General features: G+C 40.0%; 1 protein-coding gene across 1 annotated transcript in view; it reads left to right on the forward strand.

The window, feature by feature from the left end:
- Positions 1 to 26,478, forward strand: part of slc7a5 (solute carrier family 7 member 5) — an 88,737-nt gene that overhangs the window by 44,862 nt on the left and 17,397 nt on the right. Inside the window, exons 3-7 of the mRNA XM_060838061.1 lie at positions 8,024 to 8,129; positions 13,838 to 13,882; positions 17,296 to 17,419; positions 18,528 to 18,631; positions 23,456 to 23,552. Of these exons, the coding sequence (XP_060694044.1) occupies positions 8,024 to 8,129; positions 13,838 to 13,882; positions 17,296 to 17,419; positions 18,528 to 18,631; positions 23,456 to 23,552 (476 nt within the window). The remainder of the gene's footprint in view (positions 1 to 8,023; positions 8,130 to 13,837; positions 13,883 to 17,295; positions 17,420 to 18,527; positions 18,632 to 23,455; positions 23,553 to 26,478) is intronic.

Consider the following 26,478-nt stretch of genomic DNA (forward strand, 5'->3'; position numbering starts at 1 on the left):
CGGAGTGGGATGGGGGCGGAGAGGTCAGGAAGAAGATTGCAGGTTAGGAAGGCGGTGCTGAGTTCGAGGGATTCGACTGAGACAAGGTGGGGGGAGGGGAAATGAGGAAACTGGAGAAATCTGAGTTCAAGGGAGTTCCTTGGATGCTGCCTGACCTGCTGCACGTTTCCAGCAACACATTTTCAGCTCTGATCTCCAGCATCTGCAGTCCTCATTTTCTGTGAGAACATAGGAGGTCTGGTTAATAAATTTGTAGATGACATTAAAATTGGAAGTGCGGTGGACAGTGAAGAAGTTTATCTCAGAGTATAATGGGATCTTGATGAAATGGGCAATGGACCGAGGAGTGACAGGTGGAGTTTAATTCAGATAAATGTAAGGTGCTGCATTTTGGAAAGGCAAATCAGGGTAGTACTTATACACTTCTGGGGAATGTTGCTGAACAGAAAGACCTTGGAATGCAGGTTCACAGTTGCTTGAAAGTGGAATTGCAAATAGATAGGATAGTGAAGGAGCCGTTTGGTATGCTTGCCTTTATTGGTCAGTGCATTGAGTATAGGAGTTGGAGGGTCATGTTGTCACTGTACAGGACCTCGGTTTGGCCACTGTTAGAGTATCGCATGCAATCCTGGTCTTCCTGCTATACGAAGGATGGTGTGAAATGAAAAATGGATCAGAAAAGATTTACAAAGATGTTGTCAGGGTTGGAGGATTTAAGCTGTAGGAAGAAGCTGTATAGGCTGGTGCTGTTTTCCCTGGAGAGTTGGAGGCTGAGGAGTGACCTCATAGGGGTTTATAAAATCATGAGAGGCATGGATTGGATAAATAGATAGGTCTTTTTCCCGTAGGTGGGGGAGTCTAGGACTAGAGGGTATAAGTTTAGCATGAGAGGAGGAAGATATAAAAGGAACCTAAGGAGCAACTTTTTCAAAGAGGGTGGTGCGTGTATGGAATGAGTTGCCAGAGGAAGTGGTGAAGGCTGGTACAATTACAACATTTAAAAGGCATCTGGATGGGTGTATGAATAGGAAGGGTTTAGAACAATATGGGCCAAATGCTGGCAAATGGTACTAGGTTTATTTAGGATATCTGGTTGGCATGGATGAGTTGGATAGAGAGGTCTGTTTGCATGCTGTACATCTCTGACTCTAATGTAAGGGTCATTCTCTTGCTTTAGCTTAGGGGTCTCTTCTGCAAGAATTTTCTGCAGTTATTACTGGCAATACATTAAAAAGGCTACCCTTTCATACCCTTGAAAAACACTGAGTCACCTTGAAGCTGAAGACCATTGGATGCAGGTGCAGCAATCGCTATCCAGCTTTTTATTAAGACATGATCTTGACTTATAGTTATCCCTTCTTTTGTCAGCTGTGAGACATGATCTTATCTTGCCATGACCTCCTGTCTTGTCTGTTGCTTTTTCGATTATTGGCCAGACTTTGCAACTCTGTGGTTAGAACTGCTCACTGTTATATTCCTATGAGGTATGACCATGCATATCTTGAGGCTAGACTATCAACTTGACCATTTTTCCATCATGTTCTGAATTAGGGTCTTAGCCATAGGGAGTATGGCTATGTAGCACTGTTGATGACCCATTTGCTAATAAATAAGAGTTGACTGATAGGTCAGTAATTAGCTGAGTTAGATTTTCCTGCTTTTCAGATACAGGACTTACTTGGACAATTTTTCACATTGTCAGGTAGATACCAATATTCTAGCTGCAGTGAACCATATTGGCTAGGGATGCTGCAATTTCTGGAGCACAAGACTTCACTACTAGCCCCAGAATATTGTCAGAACTCAATTCGTTTAAATTATCCAGTGTCTTCAGCTGTTTTTGCTATTGTGTGGAGTGAATCAAATGGGCTGAAGACTTGTACATGTAATGTTGGGGATTCTGGAGGCGGCCACAATGGATCGTCCACTCATCATTTCTGACTGACAACTGTTGCAAATGCTTCAACTTTGCCTTTTGTATCTGTCATCCTTGAGGGTACAGCTTTGTGGTATCTCTGCCTCCAATGAGTTGTTTCATTGTTCACTACCATTTATGACAGGATATATCTACACTTGATACATTTGATACACTGGGTATGACTGGATATATCAGAGTTTAGCACTGATCCATTGTTTTCAGAATTGCTAAACCCTTCCTATCATTTATTACTTACACTGGTCAGTATGTTAGTAGTCCTCTATTGTAGCTTCCCCAGGTTGACAACTCATTTGTAAGTATGTCTGGTGTGCTTGTCCCTGCATTGTCCACTGAAGGTTGATCCCTGACTTGATGCTAATGGTAGAGTGGGGGCTCTGCCATTCCATGAGGTTGCAACTTGTTATTAGAGACCAATTCTTTTGCTACTGATGGCTCATTGTGCCTCAGGGATGTCCAGTCTTGAGTTGCTAAATCTGTATGAAATCTATCACTTTCGATGTGGTGCAAGTTTCAAATAGTACATGTGGAGAATACCTCAATGTGAATCCTTAACTCTGTCTCCACAAAATTTGTGTGGTGCTCCTTCCTACTGAACTGTCAGATGCAGCTATAGCCAGCAGTTTGGTGAAGACTACGTGACGGGGTTAAGTTGGACCTGGCCTTTTCCACTGCCTGGGTCAGTGTCATGTTGTCCTTCTGGTTTCATTGTGTACCTGCAGTTGGAAGAATGTTCTAATAATGCTTATTGTTTTCATATGATATGCTCTGTATTGCTTACTGCTTTCACAACCAGGCACTAACAGGTTTGTATTCCCACAAGATATTCTCACAAATTACAAACAATAACTTGATGCGGTTGTTGCTTTCAGTTCTTCTCATCTGACAATGACAGTCCAGTAATACTGTTCCTGTTGGACAGCTGTTTTTCTATTTGCAACTTATTGCAACTATTAACGTTCACACAAGATGAAGAAGGACTCCCATACATGGACCTTGCTTTTTATCAACCATCACTCACTAACTTTCTCTCTCTGGGATAATTTGATTCACATACAAAGGAGGTCAGCTAGCATTTGTACACCATCACAGAGGGAGCAGGCACCTCTGGGGACAATGATGAGGCCAACTGCAAAAAAAAAGGTTATCAGTAGTTAGACTTTGGGCAGAGTTACATTGTACTCAAACAAAAATCCATTGTATATTTCATTCCTACCAACCACCAGAACTGAATTCAATACCTCAGTGGGAGAGGAAGCGCTGGAGTTTTATGGTGTTAAGTTGGAGGGTTACATCACTTGACTAAACACTCAGCACAACTGGGAATGGGAAACAATGGAAACCACCCAAGAGACTGAGGCAATCTTGGATCCACAGGCTGATTTTAAAATAAAAGCTCTTTTCAGCACACATAATTCCAGATATTTTTTAATCTACCCCTGTCCAGATGTTTTGGGGTACAAGCAGGTTGGACTTGAACCCAGATCTTCTGGCTCAGAGTTAGGGACACACTGTTGTACTGCAAGACCCCCATGCATGTATAATTATATGAGGACTTGGAAAGCCATCCAAAGATTTGCTGTGTCATACAATTAATGTTTTCAGAGCGCTACTTTGTGTGATCTAGTCATGAGGGATCAGCAGCCTATCATGAAGCAAGTGAACTCTGAATCCAAACCATCACTTCAGATGTCTGCATCTCTTGTTTGTGTAGGTTTATTAGGATTAGTCTGCAGCCATTTGGATTTCTACCTCCAACATCAAAATCACTTTCGATAGGAAAAAGTCTTCTTCAGTAAGACATTATGTTACTGGCCCCCTGAAATTTACTGTTTTCAGATCAGTGGGAGTGGTGACTAGCAAATCATGATGATAGCTCAGCAAGTTTTCTTACTATCCTGAGTACCAGTATTACCTATAGTGTCAGGAATCAGCTAAACTAGATTGCTATGACAGCAACCATGTCCTTTGAAACATCTAATGGCATCTAATGACAAGGTGAATCTCAAAAGATCATCTCTTAATATTAGCAGCATTCCACCAGCTATACTTAAACCACTGAAAGAGCACTAATGGGAGCAATAGAAAGCTGTGGTTGCTTGATACATGGGGAACAAATATAAATTCTATTTTATCTATTAAAGAATTCATTTTTATGATTTTGCATAATTTTCTCCTTTGCATTTTTATAAGATATCAGTGTAATATCAGTTGATCATGTTGGGAAAGTAAAGTTGAGGAACACGATTGACCATGATCTTATTGAAAGTTGAAGAAAGCCTGAGATCTTTTGCTTCTTTGTCAAATGTTCTTATAGATTAGATTACTTACAGTGTGGAAACAGGCCCTTTGGCCCAACAAGTCCACATCAACCCGCCGAAGCACAACCCACCCGTACCCCTACATTTACCCTTTACCTAACACTACGGGCAATTTAGCATGGCCAATTCACCTGACCCACACATCTTTGGACTGTGGGAGGAAATCGGAGCACCCAGTGGAAACCCACGCAGACACAGGGAGAACGTGCAAACTCCACACAGTCAGTCGCCTGAGGCGGGAATTGAACCCGGGTCTCTGGTGCTGTGAGGCAGCAGTGCTAACCACTGTGCCACCGTGCCACCCAATTGTATACATGATACAATTCTATGTCCATCTCAATGATGTGCCACATTTAAATGTTAATATCAACACCTTTTAAAAACAATCACCTGAAGGGACAATAGTAATTGTTCTTCAAAAAAAGTTAGAAAATGAATTGACATTTGAGGATTGGAGGAATTTCAGTTAAAATCACCTCTGGACTAATATTATCTCCAGGACTTCAGTGCTTTTTAAGCATCGCAGCTTTTTTTTTTGTTTTGCTTTTGCACAACTTGGTTTTCTTTCTTTCGTAGCTTATTTCTAGAAGCCAGGTTGTTCTTTTCAAATCAAGTGCTTTTGATCCTGGTTCTCTTGGGTGCATTGGTTCACATTAACAAGGTATTGTTTTTATACTCCACTGCCAAAGTGAACTGCGGAAAGAAATATATTGCTCTATTCCCGATTGAAGCCCATTACAGCAAGTCCTTCACATGAGAAAGACTTCTTTGGTGATGCATATTCAGCTGTTCACTACAGATAAGTGTTTTAAAATAGGCCATCAGCAATGATACAGAAGCCAATTTTACAACTCCTATTCTGAAGCTTAAATGTAAAATAAGTAACACGCACAGCATTTCACCATTGGGATTCAGACATTAATTGTTATTTTGATGAGTCACAAACAGATAGCAAAGCTTCTTGTGATATCAATTTGTACATTTAGGGGATGGGAACTAAAGAACATTTTGGAAGGAACAAGGAGAGGAAATTATAAAACCCTGCTAAGGACGGCAATTTATATCTCTGAAACTAGTGATGGATTAAGCCTGCCTCAGTACTCATTCTTCAGTTAATTCAATGTGTAGTTCTTAAAAAAAGTTATGACATTTTTATCTTTTAAATTGATTAACTTGTATTAAGCTAGTGGTTGTATTGTTTGTTAATGTCATTTGAAACATCCCTGCTGCTCAAGAGATTTTGGCAGGACTTTCAGTGTGCTAAAAACCCAAGTTGCGAAATATTAAATTAGTGTTCTGTTCTTGCTGACCTTCTCAGACATTGATAACCTAGATCAGATCATCCTTCATCCGTGTGTTTAATTTTTATCAGTTTTCAGAGGGACAAAATCTTAAAAGAAAGGTAAGTACCAAGAATTTAGAATCCCAGAATGGGAGTTTATGGGTTTGAACAAAACTAAGGAGGCCCAGAGTTTGGTAGAACTTGTCTTTAGTGAATAACTATGTTAGTGTTCAGCTCTTGCAGCATGGGAGTTGGGGTTGATCTAGTACTTGGCAGCATGACGTTAAGGGTGCTATAAGATGATCAGAATGATCCTGCAGTTTGGCATTAATATGGGGGCTGGCTGTGGAATGTTGACATTTCTTGCTACCAGCTGAGGATGGCTGGGATCGTGGGGGGAGAGGTGTGGGCAGATGTCATCCTGGAAATGATTTACTATCCTTGTCCGGTTAACAACATGGTGAATGCTCAATTTTCCAAGTGCTCCCTTGCCTCACTTTTTAATATGGTTAACCTTGGAACTCAGTTACCAACTTAAGACTTAATTGGTGGAGTCTGTGTCATGACTACTCTGGACAGTCTCCAGTTAGCTGCCCAAGTGTGGAGATGCCTGGAAGGTATGTTTGTTATCCAGCTTTGTTGGTAGCAGTGTTGCTGTATACTCCATTTCAAACACAAAAATCCTGAACCAGTCCACCCAACCCCGTTACGAAAGTTGACATTTTTCGCAGGCCTGAAGGTTAGCTGGATAGCATTATAGGCTGTTTATTTAATACTGAAGTTTGCTGATCCTCTCGTACTTTAACCCATTTGCTTCACTCATTGGCTAAACAATACAAGAGAGAAAATCAACATTGTGACTGGTTCCTGGGGTTCTGAAAAATCGGGTGTGAGGTATCCAGCTTAACTTGTAAGCGTGAAGGACCATCACTTTGCATAGCATCATATTGCGGTGTTAAGTCTTCCATTTCCTCTCCATTATATGAATGTTTCACCAAAAACAAATCAAGAGAACGTTGCCTCTGATTGCTTCTTTGACACATTGAATAGCAAAGAATGGAAGTGTAAGTCTAAATCATTTCAGATTTCAAGATGTGTGCATTACTCTATAATCTTTGCCATGCTGTCTTTCAAATGCTATTGGGATCTGCTCCCAAGCAATAAGTAGGAAGGTCAATTGTTGCCTATAGTTATGGTGGCAAAGTCTGCTGAAATACCCAACAGATTTATTGTTCAGATTTATTGAAATATTCAATTGTAAGATTGTTCTTTTTCACATTGGAACATTGCAGTGACCTTGATCATAGTTTTTAAATGTAAAATAATTCAGTACTGCTGCTGGTACCCAAAAACAGGTGGGTTGGGTTTGGGTCAGATGTTCAATCTGTAAAAGTCTGAACCCTACTTCTACCTGCCCAGTTCTGAGTTTTACAGAGATGTGACAAAGGGGAAGGAATCCAGCCCATTGCACCTCAAAAGTGTTTGATAACTTAATAGTAACTTGTATTCATAAAGTATCTTTAACATAGTAAATAGGAGCAGTTATCAAAAAGAAATGGTTCCAAGTCCTATAAGAGGATGGTAAGACAAAAAAACCAAAAAAAGGTAGGTTTTTAGCAGTTGACTTGAAGCAAAGGCAGCCTTAAGGAAAAGCAAATACTTATACAACCTTTTCTTTTGCCCATAAAGAGTACAATTGCTGCCCCCATTTCCCAAACCTCACCCCATCAATTGCTATCTTGCCCTGAGCTTGTGGTCTGCTTTAGATTGCTTCACTCCTGACTGTATAGGCTGACTTCTGTCAGGGAACTTCTCAGGGACAAAGCACACATTTGGGGAGTTAAATCACCCTTGTAGGCTTTTACAATTAGATTAGATTAGATTACTTACAGTGTGGAAACAGGCCCTTTGGCCCAACAAGTCCACACTGACAAGCCGAAGCGCAACCCACCCAGACCCATTCCCCTACACCTAACACTACAGGCAATTTAGCATGGCCAATTCACCTAACCTGCACATTTTTGGACTGTGGGAAGAAACCGGAGTACCCGGAGGAAACCCACGCAGACATGGGGAGAATATGCAAACTCCATACAGTCAGTCGCCTGAGGCGGGAATCAGCTGTGAGGCAGCAGTGCTAACCGCTGTGCCACCGTGCCGCCCACAAATTGTTAAGTTTCTCTGTGCACTACTGACATACAGATGCTTAGTTTCCAACCATCAAATTCTTCTTCTGCTAATTTAGTAGATGTGTACAGTTCACTTGTTCACACATGGGATGTGGGTGTGTATTCTGGGCCTGTATTTATTGCCCGTCTTTTACTGCCCTTGAGAAGATGGTGGATGAACTGCCTTCATGAATTGAGTTAATGTTTTAAAAATCCATGTGACTAACAATACATGTATTATTTCCTAAGTAGCTTAATGTCTTATTGATGACGTAGTTCAAAACTAATCGTAGGCATTGCTTTTTTTTCCATACAGGAGAAACTCCATACTTGAAATCCGACCGGGCCTTTGAGGGGACAACCACAAATGTGGGAAAAGCAGTCTTGGCAGTATATAGTGGCCTCTTTGCATATGGCGGCTGGTGAGTCGTGCTTCTATTTGAAGTGAGATGTAATTAGTCTTGGAATAACTTACATAACCCTTTAATTCAAATAGTGTTTTGCTCCTAAAAGAGCTGATCAAGCCATTAGCAAGTGTTACTACACTGAGATTATAAGTAAACCTCAACATTTCCTAACAGTTGTTTAGTCTCCTCAAAGGGTTTAACTATTGGAAAATCATAATTTTCAATGGCAAAAATGTTTTTTTTAAGAAAAGTGAGTTTTGAGAAGATTTGTACCTCAAGTTGAGGTTTTGGATGTAGATTTGCTTGCTGAGCTGAAAGGTTCATTTCTAGACATTTCGTTACTTTACTAGGTAACATCTTCAGTGGACCTCATGCGAAGCAATGCTGAAAATTCCTGCTTTCCATTTACATGTTTGGGTTTCTTTGGGTTGGTGATGTCATTTCCTGTGGTGAAGTCACTCCTTCCTTTTCTCAATGGGTGGTAGATGGAGTCTAACTCGATGTGTTTGTTGATAGAGTTCCGGTTGGAATGCCATGCTTATAGGAATTCTTGTGCATGTCTTTGTTTGACTTGTCCTAGGATGGATGTATTGTCCATACAAAAGACATCTTTTGTAAAAGTACTGAAAGAGGAATTGAAACATAATAGGTAGATATGAAGAAAAGTTAGTCTTGCTTTTGGAGAGAGAAAGCATAGAATTTTTAAAAATCATTCAATCTTTGAAAATATTCACATGATTTTGGTCTGGTGGTTATTTCTTTGGGTTTTTTTTTATTAAACTTAACCATCTTATCAGCTTAAAATCTCTATTTCACTAAGTTTCAGCCTGTATTGTATGGGTACATTTAATAAGCTGTGGTATGCAGTTTCATAAGCTGGGAGTACATATAGTCATGAGTTCAGGCAGAGAAATCAGTGGGTCTGACTGAAGATTTCTTCCAAAATCCAACAAGTCTTGCTCATGTTTCTGGTCTGATGTGTACCCCTGGTTTTGAAAGCTCTTTATTTGTGAGAATTATTCAATATTGGGACATTTGTGGTTTTTGCAAGGTCACCTACATTGCTCATCCCTCTAAGGAACTTTCCCTTCTCCAGCAGCATTTTGTATCTTGATAGCTCTGCATTGATGTTAGACATAGAATCTAAATCACTGTAAGAAATCATCTAGGATTGGAGGAAGTGGGTTTAGAAGTGGGATGTGAATTTAACTAGGCAGGTGTCAAAGTCTACAATCCCAGCAACTTCCTTCCCTAACTGGAATCAAATTCTCGAGGGGAAGACCCAAGCTCAACTTTGCTACCCTGTTGCCAGTTAATTAATTAATTTGTAAATTAATCACTGCTGAATAATCCCTTATTGCAGCTGAAGGCAAGACAAAAAATAGTGAGTCTCCCCCATTGGTAAACCAGTGTTGGAAGGATGTCAGTTTATGGTGGGAGTCTCTTGATCTGCACTAAGCTGTTCATGGTCAAGGAGCTGGACTGGTCACTTACCTCACGCAGCCCCTGCCCTGAGGCACTCTCCTTGTGACCCACCAATGCTCCCTTTACCCACAAACAACAACTTTGCGCATTAATGCTCCCTGGTCCCAGAGACCTGCCATGGGAGCTTGGTTTTTAATTGGTCAGTCCTTTGCTTCCTTGTCCCAGATCCCAATTCAGCCAGAAAACCCTCTACAGCCAGTCAGCTGCGTAATTTCTAAAAGATCTGCTTGGCTTGTTTATCTTTGTTTCCCCCCCAGTAAACTCTGCTGTTTTTGGACTAAGTTTGAAAACAGCAAGATTCTAGCCACTGATTCAGCAAAGGTGAAGGAATAGTAATATATATAAAAATAAAAATATAATAATATAATAATATATATCTAAATTATGGTGGTGTATTATATATGAAGGAACTTGGCAGGAAAGGTAAGAATAAAAAACTCACAGCGCCAGAGACCCGGGTTCAATTCCCGCCTCAGGCGACTGAGTGTGTGGAGTTTGCACGTTCTCTCCGTGTCTGCGTGAGTTTCTTCCAGGTGCTCCAGTTTCCTCCCACAGTCCAAAAATGTGCAGGTTAGATGAATTGGCCATGCTAAATTGCCCGTTGTGTTATGGGCAGGGGTGAATGTAGAGAAATGGGTCTGGGTGGGTTGTGCTTTGGTGGGTCGGTGTGGACTCCCATAGGCTGAAGGGTCAGTTTCCACACTGTAAGTAATCTAATTTCAAAACAGAATTTCAGTTTGATAACAGAAACCTAAAATAAAAGCAGGAAATGTTTTAAAAAAATACTCAGCAACATTTATGAAGAAACACGTAGGAAGTTCGTGTTTCCGTTGATGACCATTCATTAGTTCCAGTGTTGTATGAAAAATTTGGAAATAAGTTTGCTGCATCCTTTAGTGTCATTTTAATACAGTCACTTATTAGCATGTCACTTCTGGGTTTGGATTTGCATATTTTTAAGCGCGTTGTGAATCCATCTGTTGCAATCTCAACTTCAGTATTTGAAAATCCATTCCAAAGTTGGAGTTTGGAATTGAAAGTGTTACGAAAATATAACAGATCATCAGCAGTAACAGTGTGCCATATTCCTGATTCAAAGGCGGTGCTTTAATGACCTTTTATTAGCTCAGCAGAAGTGGGAACAGCTGCTACATTCCGCCGTGTGCATTGCCACATCCTCTGGTCAAAACTTAACTGTCACAATCTTCCTACATTCTTATAAGTCCTTCTCTGTCTATGCACGTCTTTACATCACTAATTTACTACTATAAATCACAAGGCTATGGATTCAAGTCTTACTCCAGACTTTAACACAAAAATCAAGCTGAAAGCTGATTGCAGTACAAAGGGAGCAATATATTGTTGGAAATCTCATCATTGTTAGGTGAGACTATAAACTGAGGCCCAGTCTGCCTGTGTGGATGGATGTGAAACATCCCATGGCACTATTTTGAAGAAGAGCAGAGAAACTATCCCTGGTATCCTGGCCGTATTTACTCGCAGACAGCATCACTAAAAGCTGATTGACTGGTCATTATCATGCTGGGAGATTGCTGAGTACTAGTTAACCACCTTCTTTGCTATAAAAGTGGCTGGATTTCACAGAGTTGGCTTTAATGCTCTTTGAAACATCCAATCAACATGAAAAGTGTTCAAACAGAGGAAGAGAGCGCCTCGTTAAATCAGCCTCCCTATCCCCATGTTGCCTTTGCAACATAGTAAAAGTATGTAAAAGTAAATGGGCGGCACGGTGGCACAGTGGTTAGCACTGCTGCCTCACAGCGCCAGGGACCTGGGTTCAATTCCCACCTCAGGCGACTGACTGTGTGGAGTTTGCACGTTCTCCCCGTGTCTGCGTGGGTTTCCTCCGGGTGCCCCGGTTTCCTCCCACAGTCCAAAGATGTGCGGGTCAGGTGAATTGGCCATGCTAAATTGCCCATAGTGTTAGGTTAGGGGTAGGGGTAGGGGTATGGGTGGGTTGCGCTTCGGCGGGTCGGTGTGGACTTGTGGGGCCGAAGGGCCTGTTTCCACACTGTAAGTAATCTAATCTAAAATACTTAATGAGCTTCAAAATTGTTCCAATCGTTTCTAACCAGACCTTTTGAAATGCCAGTACCAGACTTTGTCAATAATTGACATCAGATGCCATATCTATAGCTTACATAAAAGATTTCACAAATTATTAATAATACAGTAGCTTTAGCAGAGCGAAGTTAGCAACCAGGTAATCTAATTAATGTCTGTCATATAAACCCAATCTTCTTTGATTCTAGCTCCCCCACTCACACAAAGATAGACAAATGAGTAGACACAATTAAGGACTAAAGCAAAAGCAAATGGTATGATGTTGCTGGCCAATTCACTTAAGATGACTCAACAAACCTTAACATTACAGACATATGGGATTGTATCCTGCTTGATTTCTGAAGACGTCAGTGCAAGTAAATAGCTATTGGAACAAATGGAAAGATGTGCATTGATGGAGAACAATGAGGGAGGGGATTTACAAGGTGTGGTTGATTGTTTGCAAGATCACTGTGTCATTGATGCTAGGGATGGGATTGAAGGAAGGATGTGCATTGCACTTGGTAACCAGCTGAACTTGAATGCAGACAATCCCTGGTGTTGCATTGTCTTCTTCACCTAATTCCTGCTATTCTTCATTTTCTCAAAATTTACTTGCTGATAATCTGAGGATTAAACTTTATTCCTGTGCAGTATATGCTCATTATTACTCAGAGGATAGCACACCGTAACTATTCTGCAGATACTGACTGCTACAAATGGAAGGGTAGCTCCAGATACATCATTCACCTGAACTACGTCTTGCATTCAATTGTAGCATAGTCATTCTTTATTGGTCAGTAATGTGTGTCATATGCTAAATTTGAAGTGACCTCACAACTACACCTTAAGTCTGTTTCAACTTTAAAATATTTAAGGAGTGTATCACCACATGATAAGCAGCATGGCAACTCCCCTGGAATATTATGCATTATCACAGAAATCTATTTTTGTGATTAAACACCATTAAGACATTGACTGACTGAGTGGAAACCTTTGCAAATTTACAAGTACAAGTTACAAAGCCATACACCTCCCTGACAGGGAGCTGTTATCATTATTCCTTTGCTATCACTGGGTTAAAATCCTGGAAATCTCCTCCAAATAGCACTGTGAGAGCACCTATACCTTACATATGCAGCAGTGTATGAAGGCAGTTGGCCACCACTTTCTGAATGACAATTTGGGGATGGGCAAAAAAGCTAGGTATGGCCAGAACAGCCTACATTTTATGACCAGACTTTTATAAAATAGTTCTTCTGGCTGAATTGCAAATTCATTGATTGCAATGTGAGTGCAAATTAATGATCCCCTGCACGTCAGTCAATTAATGATGCATATCTGAACATTCATTCTGACTGGTGTCATTACAGACAAACTTCACACAGTTCCCAGACCAACATTTGTATCTGTGGGCCATCAATAGGAATATCCTAGAAGTGTCTCTGATAAAACCCTGTCTTCATCTAGAGGCAAAGAAGCTGTGGAAGTGCTTGCTTTGATTGTCAGAGGTAAAGCATGTCCAGTTGGGAGCAAAGTTTTGAAGAATATAAATGGCTGCTACCATCTCACATAACACCCTGAGCCTCCTAAAACATTGTTACTCTGACATATTAAGGAAACAGCCTCAGCTAGTACATCCTATGCCAAGCATATTGCCTCCTGTGAGCTGCGTCCCTCTGTTGTTCTACTGGCTCATGTTTCGCTGCAGTTCTGTCAATAGCAGGCTGCTGCTATTGAGCATGCTCCTTGTTATCTGTCAGTTGATATACAGCAGCAAAGGTTTCACCCATCTGATACGATTCAGAAAACCTCCCTGTTCTGGAGAGGAAACTCTTAGCAATAGTAACATGAACAAAATCATTTTTACTATTAGGTTTAAAAAAAACAGCTGAGTACTGAGTGTTTGATTGCAGTATTTTCAATAGCAGTAATCTTCTCCCTCAACTGTCATTGTGTTCTCATCTTGCTTCCAATGGCAGTTTTCAGGAAGCCCAGCTCAGATAATCTCTAAATACAGTGTTAAATTTAAAAACCTGGTTGGAGTTTTGGAAGATGCATTTTGAGTAGCATTGGGACTGTAAAGTTATAAAATCTACCATGTTATGCAATAACTTTGATTTGTCAGCATTATATTTTATTGGATTTTAATGCAACATTTCTTTCATTCATAGGAATTACTTGAATTTTGTCACAGAAGAAATGATTGAGCCTTTTAAGTGAGTACAGCAACATTTTTGAGTTAATATCTAGTACACCTTCAGCTGCATTAGATCTTAGATGAAGCTGAAGAGGTACATGTTGCCAGGTAGTCAATTTGCAGGACTTTATAGAAGAACTGACTGCATTTTAGTGCGATGATTGCATTCTTCTGCAACCCTATGTTACAGAAACATTGCCCTTTAGAAACAGTGCTTAATGTGTTGCTGATATAATAATGTTACAGCCAACACTTGTTTTAAAGTTTGTACTTTGCAAATGGCGTCCCCAATTCTTCAATTGCATTACAGTGAATTCACATGGAGGAAATACGCATTATAGTAGAACAACATGTACTGAACATAAGAAATAGGAACAAGTATAGATCATTCACTTAGTGTCCTCTAGGATAGGAAAATGCCATCTTTACCTGGTCTGGCCTAATGTGACTTCAGGCCCATGGCAATTTGACTCTTAACTGCCCTCTGGGAAACTTGGGATGGACAGTTGCCTTGCCAGTGATGCCCACATCCTGTCAATTAAAATAATTCAGGCCTGTATCCTTTGATTGCTAAACATAGTCAATGAATGAATCTCCACAGCTGTCTGGAGCAAAGGTTTCCACTCTGAATAAAGAAATTCCTCCTAGTTCAATTCTAAATGGTTTGTCCCTTATTCTGCGATTAATGTGAGACAGTTGTTTCATAGTCCTGTCAAGAAGGACTGAGTCAAATCATGAGCAGAAATGAAACAGAATTAACCTCTGAACTGACAATATGTAACTGATCCCAGCTTTAATATTTTGAGTCTGAAGAACCATGTAGCAATGGGAACAAAAACCAAAGTTATTGGAGAAACCCAACATATCTGACAGCATCGTCTAAAGAAGGGTTACTGGACTCAACATTAATTTTGCCTTCTCTTTACAAATGCTGCCAGACCTGCTGAGTTTCTCCAGTAATTTCTGTTTTTGTTTGAGATTTCCAGCATCTGCAGTTCTTCATTTTATTTGGATGTTGCAGTGGTATTTTTGGCTGTCTTGAGTTTGGAGTCCAGATAATCATATTATAATTACAGTTCTCAGTTCTCTCAAATTTTGAATTCAGGCCCTGATTGATTCATATACAAGACCAAAAAATGAATGGCAATAAGTTGGCACCTCACGAGTGTGGCCTGTATTTATCAGTTATTTGTAGTATTGGAAACATTAGCGCTCCAGGTTTTCAAGCAAAGATTGGACCTAACCATGTAACAGGAAATTCGACGTTTCCGGCATAAGGCCTTCATCAGGAATGAAGGGCTTATGCCCGAAACGTCGAATTTCCTGTTCCTTGGATGCTGCCTGACATGCTGCGCTTTTCCAGCAACACATTTTCAGCTCTGATCTCCAGCATCTGCAGACCTCACTTTCTCCTTGGACCTAAACCATACCTAGTCCTTGAGAAGATTGATCTTTTGAACAAATTGACTGGCACCAAACTTAATTACATCCCTTATAAAGCTCATAATTAATTTAGAAACTAGCTTAGGATCTAGGTACCATTTTCCTGGAATTTGTAGTCAGCAGTGAAACAATATCGCCACAGACTCAAAGAAGGTTGCCCCTATACATCCAGTGATTTTCATGTTCTGGCGTTCACTTTCCTGAAATTATTTTCATTCTAGCATCAGCAACATTGATGTCATCCAGCCACATGAAGCAGCCAATTATATTGATGCATTCTCAAGGAAGTGCCAAGCAGGTTTTATAGTCCACAATGTCAGCATTTTACAGAAAGCAAATCAGAAAGCAAATCTGGGCGGCAGAGTAGCACAATGGTTAGCACTGCTGCCTCACCGCACCAGGGATCTGGGTTTGATTGACGCCTCAGGGAACTGTCTGTATGGAGTTTGCACATTCTCCCCGTGTCTGCGTGGGTTTCCTCTGGGTGCTCTGGTTTCCTCCCACAATCCAAAGATGTGCAGGTCAGGTGAAATTAGCTGGAAAGAATATTTTTTGATTTCTTAAAGCATGTCCTTGTTGTGAACATGAAGATTGTGTGGCCTCATTTAAGTAGGTGAGCTAAGTTTGTAGACTTCTTAAGTGGAGACAATTTTAACCTAAATCAATAGGCAGGAAACCAATGGAACTCTGATATTAAAAGAGGTATTGAATTAAAATGAATTCAGGATTGGAAATATAAGTGGAATTGCAATTCCTCAATGGGTGGGTTTGGTTAAGAGTAAACCAGAGTGTCTGTCTGAGAACTTGCATTGAAAAATCAAACACTTAAAATACAGAATGAAATCATTTGGACCATCATGCCTCTCCCAGTTCTTTCAATGAGCTAATCAAACCCAGTCTTTTCCCATAAATGTTAAAAATGTTATCATGAAATATCTTTCCAGTTGTTTTTAGAGGTTCCTATGAAGTTTGGTTATTCTAGTTAACAGTCCTCCATGAAAACGAATGGTTGTGCATTTCTCTTATACTTAATAGAACAATCTCAGTTTCTCAATAGTTCCTCATGTAACATGAGTGCCTAATTTCTGCTATTAATCAGTTAAACTTGTTTGATGCACTTGGCAAGATTTTGTGATTGTTTTTACAATATGTCTAATATTGCAGACAATGCTCCAGGTGAGTCATAAACCAAGATGTTTAGGTTTAATACAACTTCCTTGTTTATATACAGTTTCCTTACTTTAAAAAGCCAAGTACAACTTTGATTTAATTGACCTTGGAAATCTGACACTATAAAATCATTGGGCGGCACTGCCAGGGACCTGAATCTGATTGCAGCCTAGGGTGATTGTCTGTCTGTGCGGCATTTGCACACTTTCCCCGTGTCTATATGTTTTTCATCCTGCTTCTCTGGTTTCCTCCCACAGATCAACGATGTGCAGGTTAGTTGGATTGGCCATGCTAAATTTCCCATAGAGTTCAGGGATGTTCAGGCTAGGTGAATTAGCCGTGGGAAATGCAGGATTAGAGTTGGAGGTGCTGGATCTGGAAGGGAGGGTCAGGATGGACGTGAAGGGCCAAATGGCCTACTTTCACACTCTGATTCTATAAAGGTTCTCATTGTACCTCACCCTGTTAATTGATTTTTAGCCTACTTAGCCTGCAAATAGATGGAATAAACATAATGACAAAAATGATCATTGATTTTGCAGCTTTTTAATAAAAGGCAGTTACCTCAAAGCTTAAATAGAACAACACTTATTCAACAAAGAGCTCAACACTGTACTTGGTGTTTCTGTCTGTCTGCTGCTTATTAATATAATTTTTGAATGTTAAAGCATTGGGCCTCTGTCTTGTGCAGTGATTTGCCATAATGTATTGATATTGAAGTAACTTATGCCTCTGCTTCACAACTATGCTGTTAAAATTATAAATACACTATGTATGCTTTGAAAAGATCAAAATGATTTTCATTTTTTTGTTCCTCAGGAATTTACCTCGTGCTATTATCATCTCCATGCCCATAGTAACAATTGTTTACGTATTGACCAATATGGCATATTTTACTACCCTGTCTCCTGAGTTAATGCTAAACACAGAAGCTGTTGCAGTGGTAAGTTGTTACAAATGAGTGTAACAAGGCAATGCATTATTTCTAAACAGGATTCAAGTCAGAGATATATTTTCATATATAGTTTTTTCATTTCTTGCTACAAGTATTTAGCTATAAGAATGTTATTCTTGCTGCTTCTGCAAATTTTCATATTTTCATCAGCATTGTATAGCCATGAAATATAAGCCTTGAAGTAATGATGGATATTCATATATTGCCCAATGTGAACTTTTATCTTTCTTTCTTTTATCTGAATTTGATAATCCACATTGGAGTGAGTGCTCTGATAGTGGTTGCAACGTAATTATCTTTGATGAGGTTTCAAACCTTGGAAGTTTAGGACTTGAATGTGTATCTGTTTTTCAAGTGTACTTTTACGTACTTTGCACTTGTATAAAAATCAGCATGTTTATCACCTGCACACAACCTGTACATGTTCTCAACAAGAATGGTTTTCCCATAGTTTATTGGATTGTGTAATTTACAGATAGGAAGCATTCATTAGGGCACGTGACTTCAAAACTGAGTTTCTTTCAAGTACCTGACATTTGCTTTCAAGATTCTGATGTAAAGAAGGTTCATTTCCTATAGCCACATCACTTGGGAAGGGCTCAGGTAAATCAGTTGTTTCCCGCTATCATTCTTGAAATAAGACACCGAGTCTCCTTCGACAGCCCATCCAAACCCTCAAGTTTGACCACATTAAAGAACAAGAGTAGCAGATGCATGGGGACACTAGCTACAGGTTGCGCTGAAAGCCACATGTCAGCCTGACTTGGATTTATATTGACATTCCTTCACAGTCACTTGGTCAAAATCCTAAAATTCAAAGAATGTTGTTCGAAGCACGCAGGGCAGGTTCTTTCTGTCAGCTATTCAGTTACATTATTCTTACTGTTCCCTCATTTGCAATATCCATAGGATTCTGTTGCTTAAATAAACCAACATTCAAAACTAAGTATAGCTGAAAACATTTTGATTCTGCAGGTACACAAAATATAAATTAATCTCTTTTTGCATTGGCACTTTATGCTGAAATATTTACAACTCAGATTAAAGCCATTGTATTTGATCTCTATTTTAAAACTATTTTTTTCTTGTCATGAAGGAATTTGGTAATATCCACTTGGGAGTGATGGCCTGGATTGTCCCTGTATTTGTAGGACTCTCTTGTTTTGGTTCTGTCAATGGATCACTCTTCACTTCATCTAGGTAAACTGATTAAAATATTATTTTATTTTGTGGTTATTACAACTAATGAACATGTACAGTCGTAAGTCCTTTTTAACTATTTTAGCCTCATTACATATTGTTACATGAATGGGTTGGAGCAAAACAAACTGCAAGATCCTAGAGCTTCTCATTGCATGTAAACATGGAAGGAAGGTCACAGGGTCTCATTTTTGCAATTGTTATTACTGTCTTCAGGAGAGCAGCAGAGGCTGTCGCTAGGTTGGCAGTGAAGGTCCATTTGAACACTTTTTGTTTGAAGCTGGGCACAAGGATAATACTTTTCCCTGTCCTCTGGTTCTAGAAAGTTACCTTGATTAACCCTTTGCAGAAATTCTTGCCTACTTCCTGGGGCCAGTTTTGCCTCTGTCATTCCATTGACGACTCTTTTGCATTTTCCATCCCCACTGGCTCTCTGGCACTGATCCCACTCTGGCTCTCTTCTGGTATTGAACATGCCTTGAAAGAAATCTCAGACAAAGTGTTAATTGATTATACTTTCAAAGTAGTTTGCTTTTCTGTAGACATGGCAGTTGCATAATTAACTGTTCAAATCACTGAATCAGTACTGCTGATAGCATTCTGAGTCAAAAGTTTGTGGGTCCAATTCCCAGTCCAACACACAATTTAGGCACACACTTGAGTGTATTACTCATGGAGCTCTGCATGTTTGAAGTGCATTGGATGAGATATTAATCAGAGTTGCCTGTTGGCTTAGCTGCACATAAAAATGTCAACTTTTATTTGCCCAGGCCAATGTGCTTCCTTCAAACACCACCATGAAAATAAAAGTCATTCATTTTCTGTTCACACAGTTGTTACAGCACAGAAGGAAACCATTTGGCCCACCTATCCTGAAACAAATTGGCTGCTGGATTTTCCTATATATCAAACCGATGCATTTCAAAAATAATAAATTTTTCCTCCACTTACTGTGAAGGAATTTCTAAGACATTCTGAGGATTTGATAATGTGTCATACTGATGCACATTCCTTCTCTTAATTTGTGCCTTCACATTCCTCAAGCAACAGTACTTGATGTTTTAGGCTCCTAACGCACACAGACCACTGTTTGTTTGTGTAGTAAGTGTCTTCGTAAATGTTTTCAAGTGCAACTCCAATTAATGCCCACTGCCTGCTTACCACGAAATGCAATGAACATTGTATTAACAGCCCACGCACAAGCTTTTGACTAGACTGATTATAACATCAAGATGCATTTAAGTGTGGAGGTAGCTGTACTATAATCCATTTGGAATAGCTACTAAAAAGGAAGCCAAATTGTATTGCGTCCACCCTATTACTGTTTTTTCTTATTACATGACCCTCTTTACCTCTCCTGTAAGAAGATAACTTGTGGCAAGCAGTCCGTCCAACCTGTTGTGATTGTGGCTAAATAAAAACCGTACTTAGATCTGCAAACATTATCTTGTAAGATGTGTCCACGCAGATTCATTACTTTGGTATATTATTCCTACATATGTTTTAAAAAAGCTTCCTCTACTTTTGAGTATTTCTCAAAATAAGGCTGTCTTTAACATAGCAGTGTGGAAACTCTGCAGTATGGAAATAAGCCATTTGGCATATTAAGTTCACACCAACTCTGAAGATCATCCCACCCAGACTCACCCCCCATGCTATAACCCTGCATTTCCCATCTACACATCTCTGGACACTATGGTAATTTAGCATGGCCAATCCACCATAACCTGCACATCTTTGGACTGTGGGAGGAAACCAGAGCAAACCCACACAGACACAGGGAGAATGTGCAAATTCTACACAGAGGGTCAACCTGAGGCTGGAATTGAACCTAAGTCCTAGTGCTGTGAATCAGCAGTTCTAACTACTGAACCACTGTGCTGCCCCAACTATGTTCATGAAAGAGTGGACTATTTCTGTATACAGATGTTTGAAATTTATCATTGAATTTTTAAAATCGTGTCATTCCTCATTTCATCTCAGCAATAGCAAAATTACAAAATAATTATTTCGTGATGGTATGATCTTAAAAAGAAAATCACCTTCACTCAGAAAGAAAGCGCATGCATTTGTGTAATGCCTCATTGTACCTGCAGGATCTTCATAAAACCTTACATGGTAGTCACTGTTTTGTAGATATTTGTATATAGCATGCTTTTTGAACATCAGTTGCAAAGGATGACCAGTGGTGTATTTGTTTTGCTTTGCTAAGAGTGAAAATATGTCCTTCTGGCCAGAACATAGGTAGGCATTCTCTCTCTTTTTGAAACGGTACCATAGGATTATCTTTTTGCATGCACATGTACCTCATTTTACATTTTATCAGAAAGATGCTCTTCCAGCAATATGGTACTCCTTCAAAATTACATTAAACTGTGAGCTTAGAACAAGGTCTTTTATGAGAAATATCTCCTGCAGATGACTGAGAGAGTTGGGAAATTCAGTTCAGTTTCTTTGTTTATTGCGCCAAATTGAAAACTTAACCAGTAAATATATGACCCGGAAATCTGCATAGATACTAACCAATAATGTATTGATAAACTTAAAAGTCAAGTGACATTTTTCAAATACTGCTGACACATGGAATGGTATCTTCTGCACTTGCTGATGGCAGATTTGCAGATGGGAAGGGCACTTAACTAGGTGCAGTAGTGGCATTCTTACAACTTGCCCCTTTCTGCTTTCTGCATAATTAAATTCCAGGTGGAAAGCCCATGATTGGCAATTCTGCACTACCATTCCTAGACGCTGATAACTAGCCAATGAATGACCATTTAAAGGCCTTTACAACTGTGTCCACTAAAACTGTGCATCCAGCCTTGCTCTGGAGTAGGGGAGTGCAGTGTGGTTTCTCTCGATCAAAGGCACTCACTGCCTGATCAAGAAATTGAGCTTTGGGATATTCAGGGGCAGTGGTGATGGGTGTGCTGCTGAAAACCAACCCGATTCAAGCCCCAAGATCCCCACTGTACAAGCCTGTAGCCCTAGCATTTTTGTGGCCTAGGTACTCTGTGATCCTGGGACTTTGGAGCTTGTCTTACCAGCAGTTGTCCCCACCAGCATGGCGTTGCTGAACTCAAAAACTGCTGGCCCCTGATTGGTCCCAGTAGATAAAACTTGTGCCCAGAGAGAACACATTCCAGGGAGGCTACAGCTATGGCCTTGCACTGCCTGGTAGACTTGTGGTTTGGCAGGCCTTCCTGAAGAATAGCATTGGAGATGTCTTTACAGTTCTCTAGGCTGGCAGTTGAGAACCCCAAAGACATGACAAGAATCTTCCCATCATGCATTGTGTTTTAGTATGGTTTTAGAAAATGCCAATGATGTAAATCTGAACATGGTTTGTATTGGATCCCCCAAGAAATCCCAAAGTGCTTCACAGAAATATATTTTATCAAAGTTTGGCACCATGTCATTCAATGAGCGATCAGTGTAGATAACCAGAAGTTTTGTAAAAGGCCTGTGGTTTTAATGAGATCTTAAGGACGAATATGAGAGAGAATGGACGAGAATTTTGGAAATAGAAGTTCAGAACTTTTGTAATGAAAGATATGTCCACTATTGGCCGGGGTCCTAAAATTTAGGCTGTTCAAGCGGCCAGAGTTAGACATTATCTCAGAGGAATGTGGGTTCAGTGGAGATTCTAAAGATAGGAAATGTGGGTTGGGTTTGGGTGCAAAAGCAAGATTCAAACTGAGATGTGTCATCGGTAACCAAATTACCAAACACACACAAAATAATATTGGATAGGATGGTGTAGCAGGTTTGACTACAAGTTCATGGATTTAAGGCTGGCCAGCAATGTATTGGAACCGGCAAGTCCAGGGGTTGAAAAAGCTGAATAGGGATTTCAGCAGAACAGATGAGCTAAAATAATAGCAGAGTCAAATAATGTTAAAAAGCAGAAGTAGACAATCCTGTTGATTTTATGGAAATGTGCTTGGCAGCCCAGTTTGGGCCAAATTTGATGCCAAGATTGTGAGTCATTTGGTTCAGCTTCAGGCAATTGCTAGAGAGAAAAGTGGACAAAGTTTGTGAGAAGATTTGTAGCTCGGGTGCTTGTTGTTGTGGTTCTGTTCACCGAGCTGGGAACTTGTGTTGCAGACGTTTTGTCCCCTAATTAGGTGACATCCTCAGTGCTTGGAAGCCTCCTGTGAAGCACTTCTGTGATGTTTCCTCCGGCATTTAGAGCGGTATTAACCACTATAAATGCCGGAGGAAACATCACAGAAGCGCTTCACAGGAGGCTCCCAAGCACTGAGGATGTCACCTAGACAGGGGACGAAACATCTGAACACAAATTCCCAGTTCGGCGAACAGAACCACAACAACAAGAAAAGTGGAGTCAACAGTTATGAAATGTTGCTTTTGGCAATATCAGAGGACAATGGCTTTAGTCTTACAGGAATTTGTTTGGAGGATAAGTTTGTTCTTTCAGTACAGGAGGTAGCACAAGCAGTTTGACAATGTAGAAAGAGCGCAAGAGTCAGTTGATAAAGGTGATGATGAGATACTGTCAATGTGTACATGGAAAATGAAATTGTAAATTCATGCAGTGCTTTTGAGGGTACATGTAAGTGGTAAGTAACAAGGGCTAAGGATAGATCCTTGGGACACGTCAGAGATATCTGCGCAACACGAAGCAAAATCATTAACAATGGCTATCACTAGATAGTTAAGCATGGAATCTAACCAAGATGGATGACAGGTGGGAGGTACAAAAAGAGAATGCAAATGGCATTTTCCAGGATTAATATCAGTAAATGTTTGCTTTCCCTTTAATAGCTTTTTTTTAAGTTTAATAGTTCCTTTTACTTATTGCAGATTATTTTTTGTGGGATCGCGAGAAGGTCACTTGCCCAGCCTTCTGTCTATGATTCACCCAACACGTTTTACTCCCTTGCCATCATTAATATTTACTGTGAGTATTTCCTAATTGATGTTTGATTATATAAAAAAGAAGTCATTTCAATGCTGCAGAACTGTTTGCATAATTTTTTCATAAATATACAAAGTAAAAAACTAGCCCTGATCAGTAATTCAAAACAACTTACACGTTTACAGTGCTGATAACATGAGGTTTTTCAAGTAATTGCAATAATTTTGTATGACTGTAGTTATAAGTTACTAACACAATAGTTGTATGCAAAACATACAACTATAATTTTGCAGCCTTCAATTTTGTTATTGGTGACTGCAGTTTGAACTTTTATTTGATCCACATTAAGGTGCCCTGGTTGTACTCATTAGTGCCTGCCAGAATTATGTTTGCTGTTTTGGAACTTCTGATTTAATAGAAGTAGGAGTGCGAAGTGCATTGTCAAGTTGCTATGTAATTATGAGCTGCCAGAGGAAGTGGTGGAGGCTGGTACAATTACAGCCTTTAAAAGGCATCTGGATGGATATATGAATAGGAATGGTTTAAAGAGATATGAGCCATGTGCTGGCAAATGGAACTAGATTAGTTTAGGATATTCTGTCGACATGGACGAGTTGGACCGAAAGCTCTGTTCCTCTGTTGTAAATCTCTATGATTATGACTCTCAGAAAAAAAAACCACAATGGGTGCAGAATTGCTGTCGAGGATGTACAAGAGAAGAGGGAATTTGAGATTTACCAATGTTTCAACTTGTATCTACCTGCTTTAGTTTATGAACAAAATCATTGGATTATCTGTGTACAAGAAAAGTTCTGCACCTTAAGGATTATTTTCCAAATACATGTTGTCTTTACATAAAACTGTAGTATGTACTTCTTCTCCCACAAACCTGTGCACTACAGAGGTGTAGATGTTTTAGTGGAGGCAAAATGGATATAACAACAACGTTTACTCTTCGATGTTTTTAACCAAGAAAATATCTATGAACACTTCATCGTATGGAAAAAATCCGCTATTTGGCAATAGCTTAACCGTGATCAGAGAAATGCCTTAAAAGATGAAGAGGAAAGTGGAAAGGGAAGAATTCAGGAGGAGAATCCTCTATTGGGTGCACAAGTCGCTAAAGGCATAGCGCTAAGTAGCAGGATGAAGAAAGACAGGAATGCAAGAGGCCAGTGATGGAAGAATAGAGCGATCAGGGTCAGTTTACAACCCCAAAGGAAATTACAGGAATAGGAGCAGGTACAGCCATAAATAAAATAAAAATGTACGGAATATTTTGCTCTGGCAAGATAATGTTGCATTGAAGAGTGTTGCTTGCAAATGGCTGACTGTGCATGTAGAGCTTTGACTGCATCACAGAGTTGAGTATGTGCATGATGCAATCAGCTGTTGTTAAAGTTAAGGATTTGTTATTGGCACCAAGCGAAGAGGTTTCTTAAAAATTAGATTTAATCAAGTGGGTCAGGATTCAGTCTCCACATGTAATGAGGATTCAGTTAACCTAGCACACGAATGGGCATTGACTGAAAGCATAACCATTGGCGGCACGGTGGCACAGTGGTTAGCACTGCTGCCTCACAGCGCCTGTAGACCCGGGTTCAATTCCCGACTCAGGCGACTGACTGTGTGGAGTTTGCACGTTCTCCCCGTGTCTGCGTGGGTTTCCTCCGGGTGCTCCGGTTTCCTCCCACAGTCACAAAGATGTGCTGGTCAGGTGAATTGGCCAAGCTAAATTGCCCGTAGTGTTAGGTAGGGGGTAAATGTAGAGGTATGGGTGGGTTGCGCTTCGGCGGGTCGGTGTGGACTTGTTGGGCTGAAGGGCCTGTTTCCACACTGTAAGTCTAATCTAATCTCATTGAGGCTGATTTTGAAGCATTGAACCCTGAAATGATTGCTATCACAATTGACAACACTACTTGATGAAAGAATACAAGTTGCTGTAGGTTACATGCCTTACAGCTGGCTTCAGGGTAAAGTTGCTACCTGTCCAACTGTGCAGTTTCAGTGGTGAAAGTAGCAGAAATCTGATGTTCACTTCCTGTTTTCCAAAGAATTTAGAATTATTCTTTAATCCAATTAATTTGTATACCATATATGCTCTAGTAAAAGTCGATCTCATGTAAAAGTCGACCCCCTATTTTTGACCAAAGAAATCTGGAATTTTCCATATATCTCCTGCAAAAGTTGACCCGAGTTCTTCAGATAACAGATCAACATTTGTGAGTCAAGTTATCATCCTGCACATAAATGGTACGGTGAGGAAGTGAACTTTTCTTTCGTGCTATTGTGTTTTGATGTACAATTCACACCAATTCGGCGCAAGAGTATAAGACAGATAGGTCAGAACCAGGTGACAACCTCCCTTTGAGTGCAGCTCAGCTGAGCTCAGTTCCCCTGTTGTACTTGTGGAACACTGTCATATATTTAGTTGAGGTTTTGAAATTTCTTCATTATTTTGTGTAAAAATGCCCTCCAGAAAATACAAAAAAGTACAGCAGCGTCTAAACTGAAGGTTATTGAAGATGCAGAGAAGACAAATAACTGTAGCAGCAAGAGAATTCGGAGTTTCAGAGAAATTTGTGAGAGCCTGGAGAAGGATATGGAACCAACTTCAGCCAATGCCAAAACGAAGGTGTGCCAACAAAAGTAAACCTAGCAAGTGGCCACAATTGGAGAAAAAAATTTGCTGAGTGAGGACTTGAAAATCGTCAAAATGGAAAATGTGTTAGTCATGAAGCCATCTGAATCGATGCACAAAATGAATCAAAGAAGGATGGAGTTTTGGATTTTAAGGCAAGTGCTGGATGCTGTACAAAGTTCATGAGAAAGCATGACTTAGCACTTCATCAGAGAACTAAGATTGCACAAAAGCTGCCTGCTGCACTAGAAGATAAGATATTACAGTTTCACCAGTTTGTAATAAAACGTAAGCAGACAGAAGCCTACAAGTTCTGATGCACTGAAA

Source organism: Hemiscyllium ocellatum, chromosome 17 (genome assembly GCF_020745735.1).
Source record: "Hemiscyllium ocellatum isolate sHemOce1 chromosome 17, sHemOce1.pat.X.cur, whole genome shotgun sequence".
NCBI classification, from domain to species: domain Eukaryota; kingdom Metazoa; phylum Chordata; class Chondrichthyes; order Orectolobiformes; family Hemiscylliidae; genus Hemiscyllium; species Hemiscyllium ocellatum.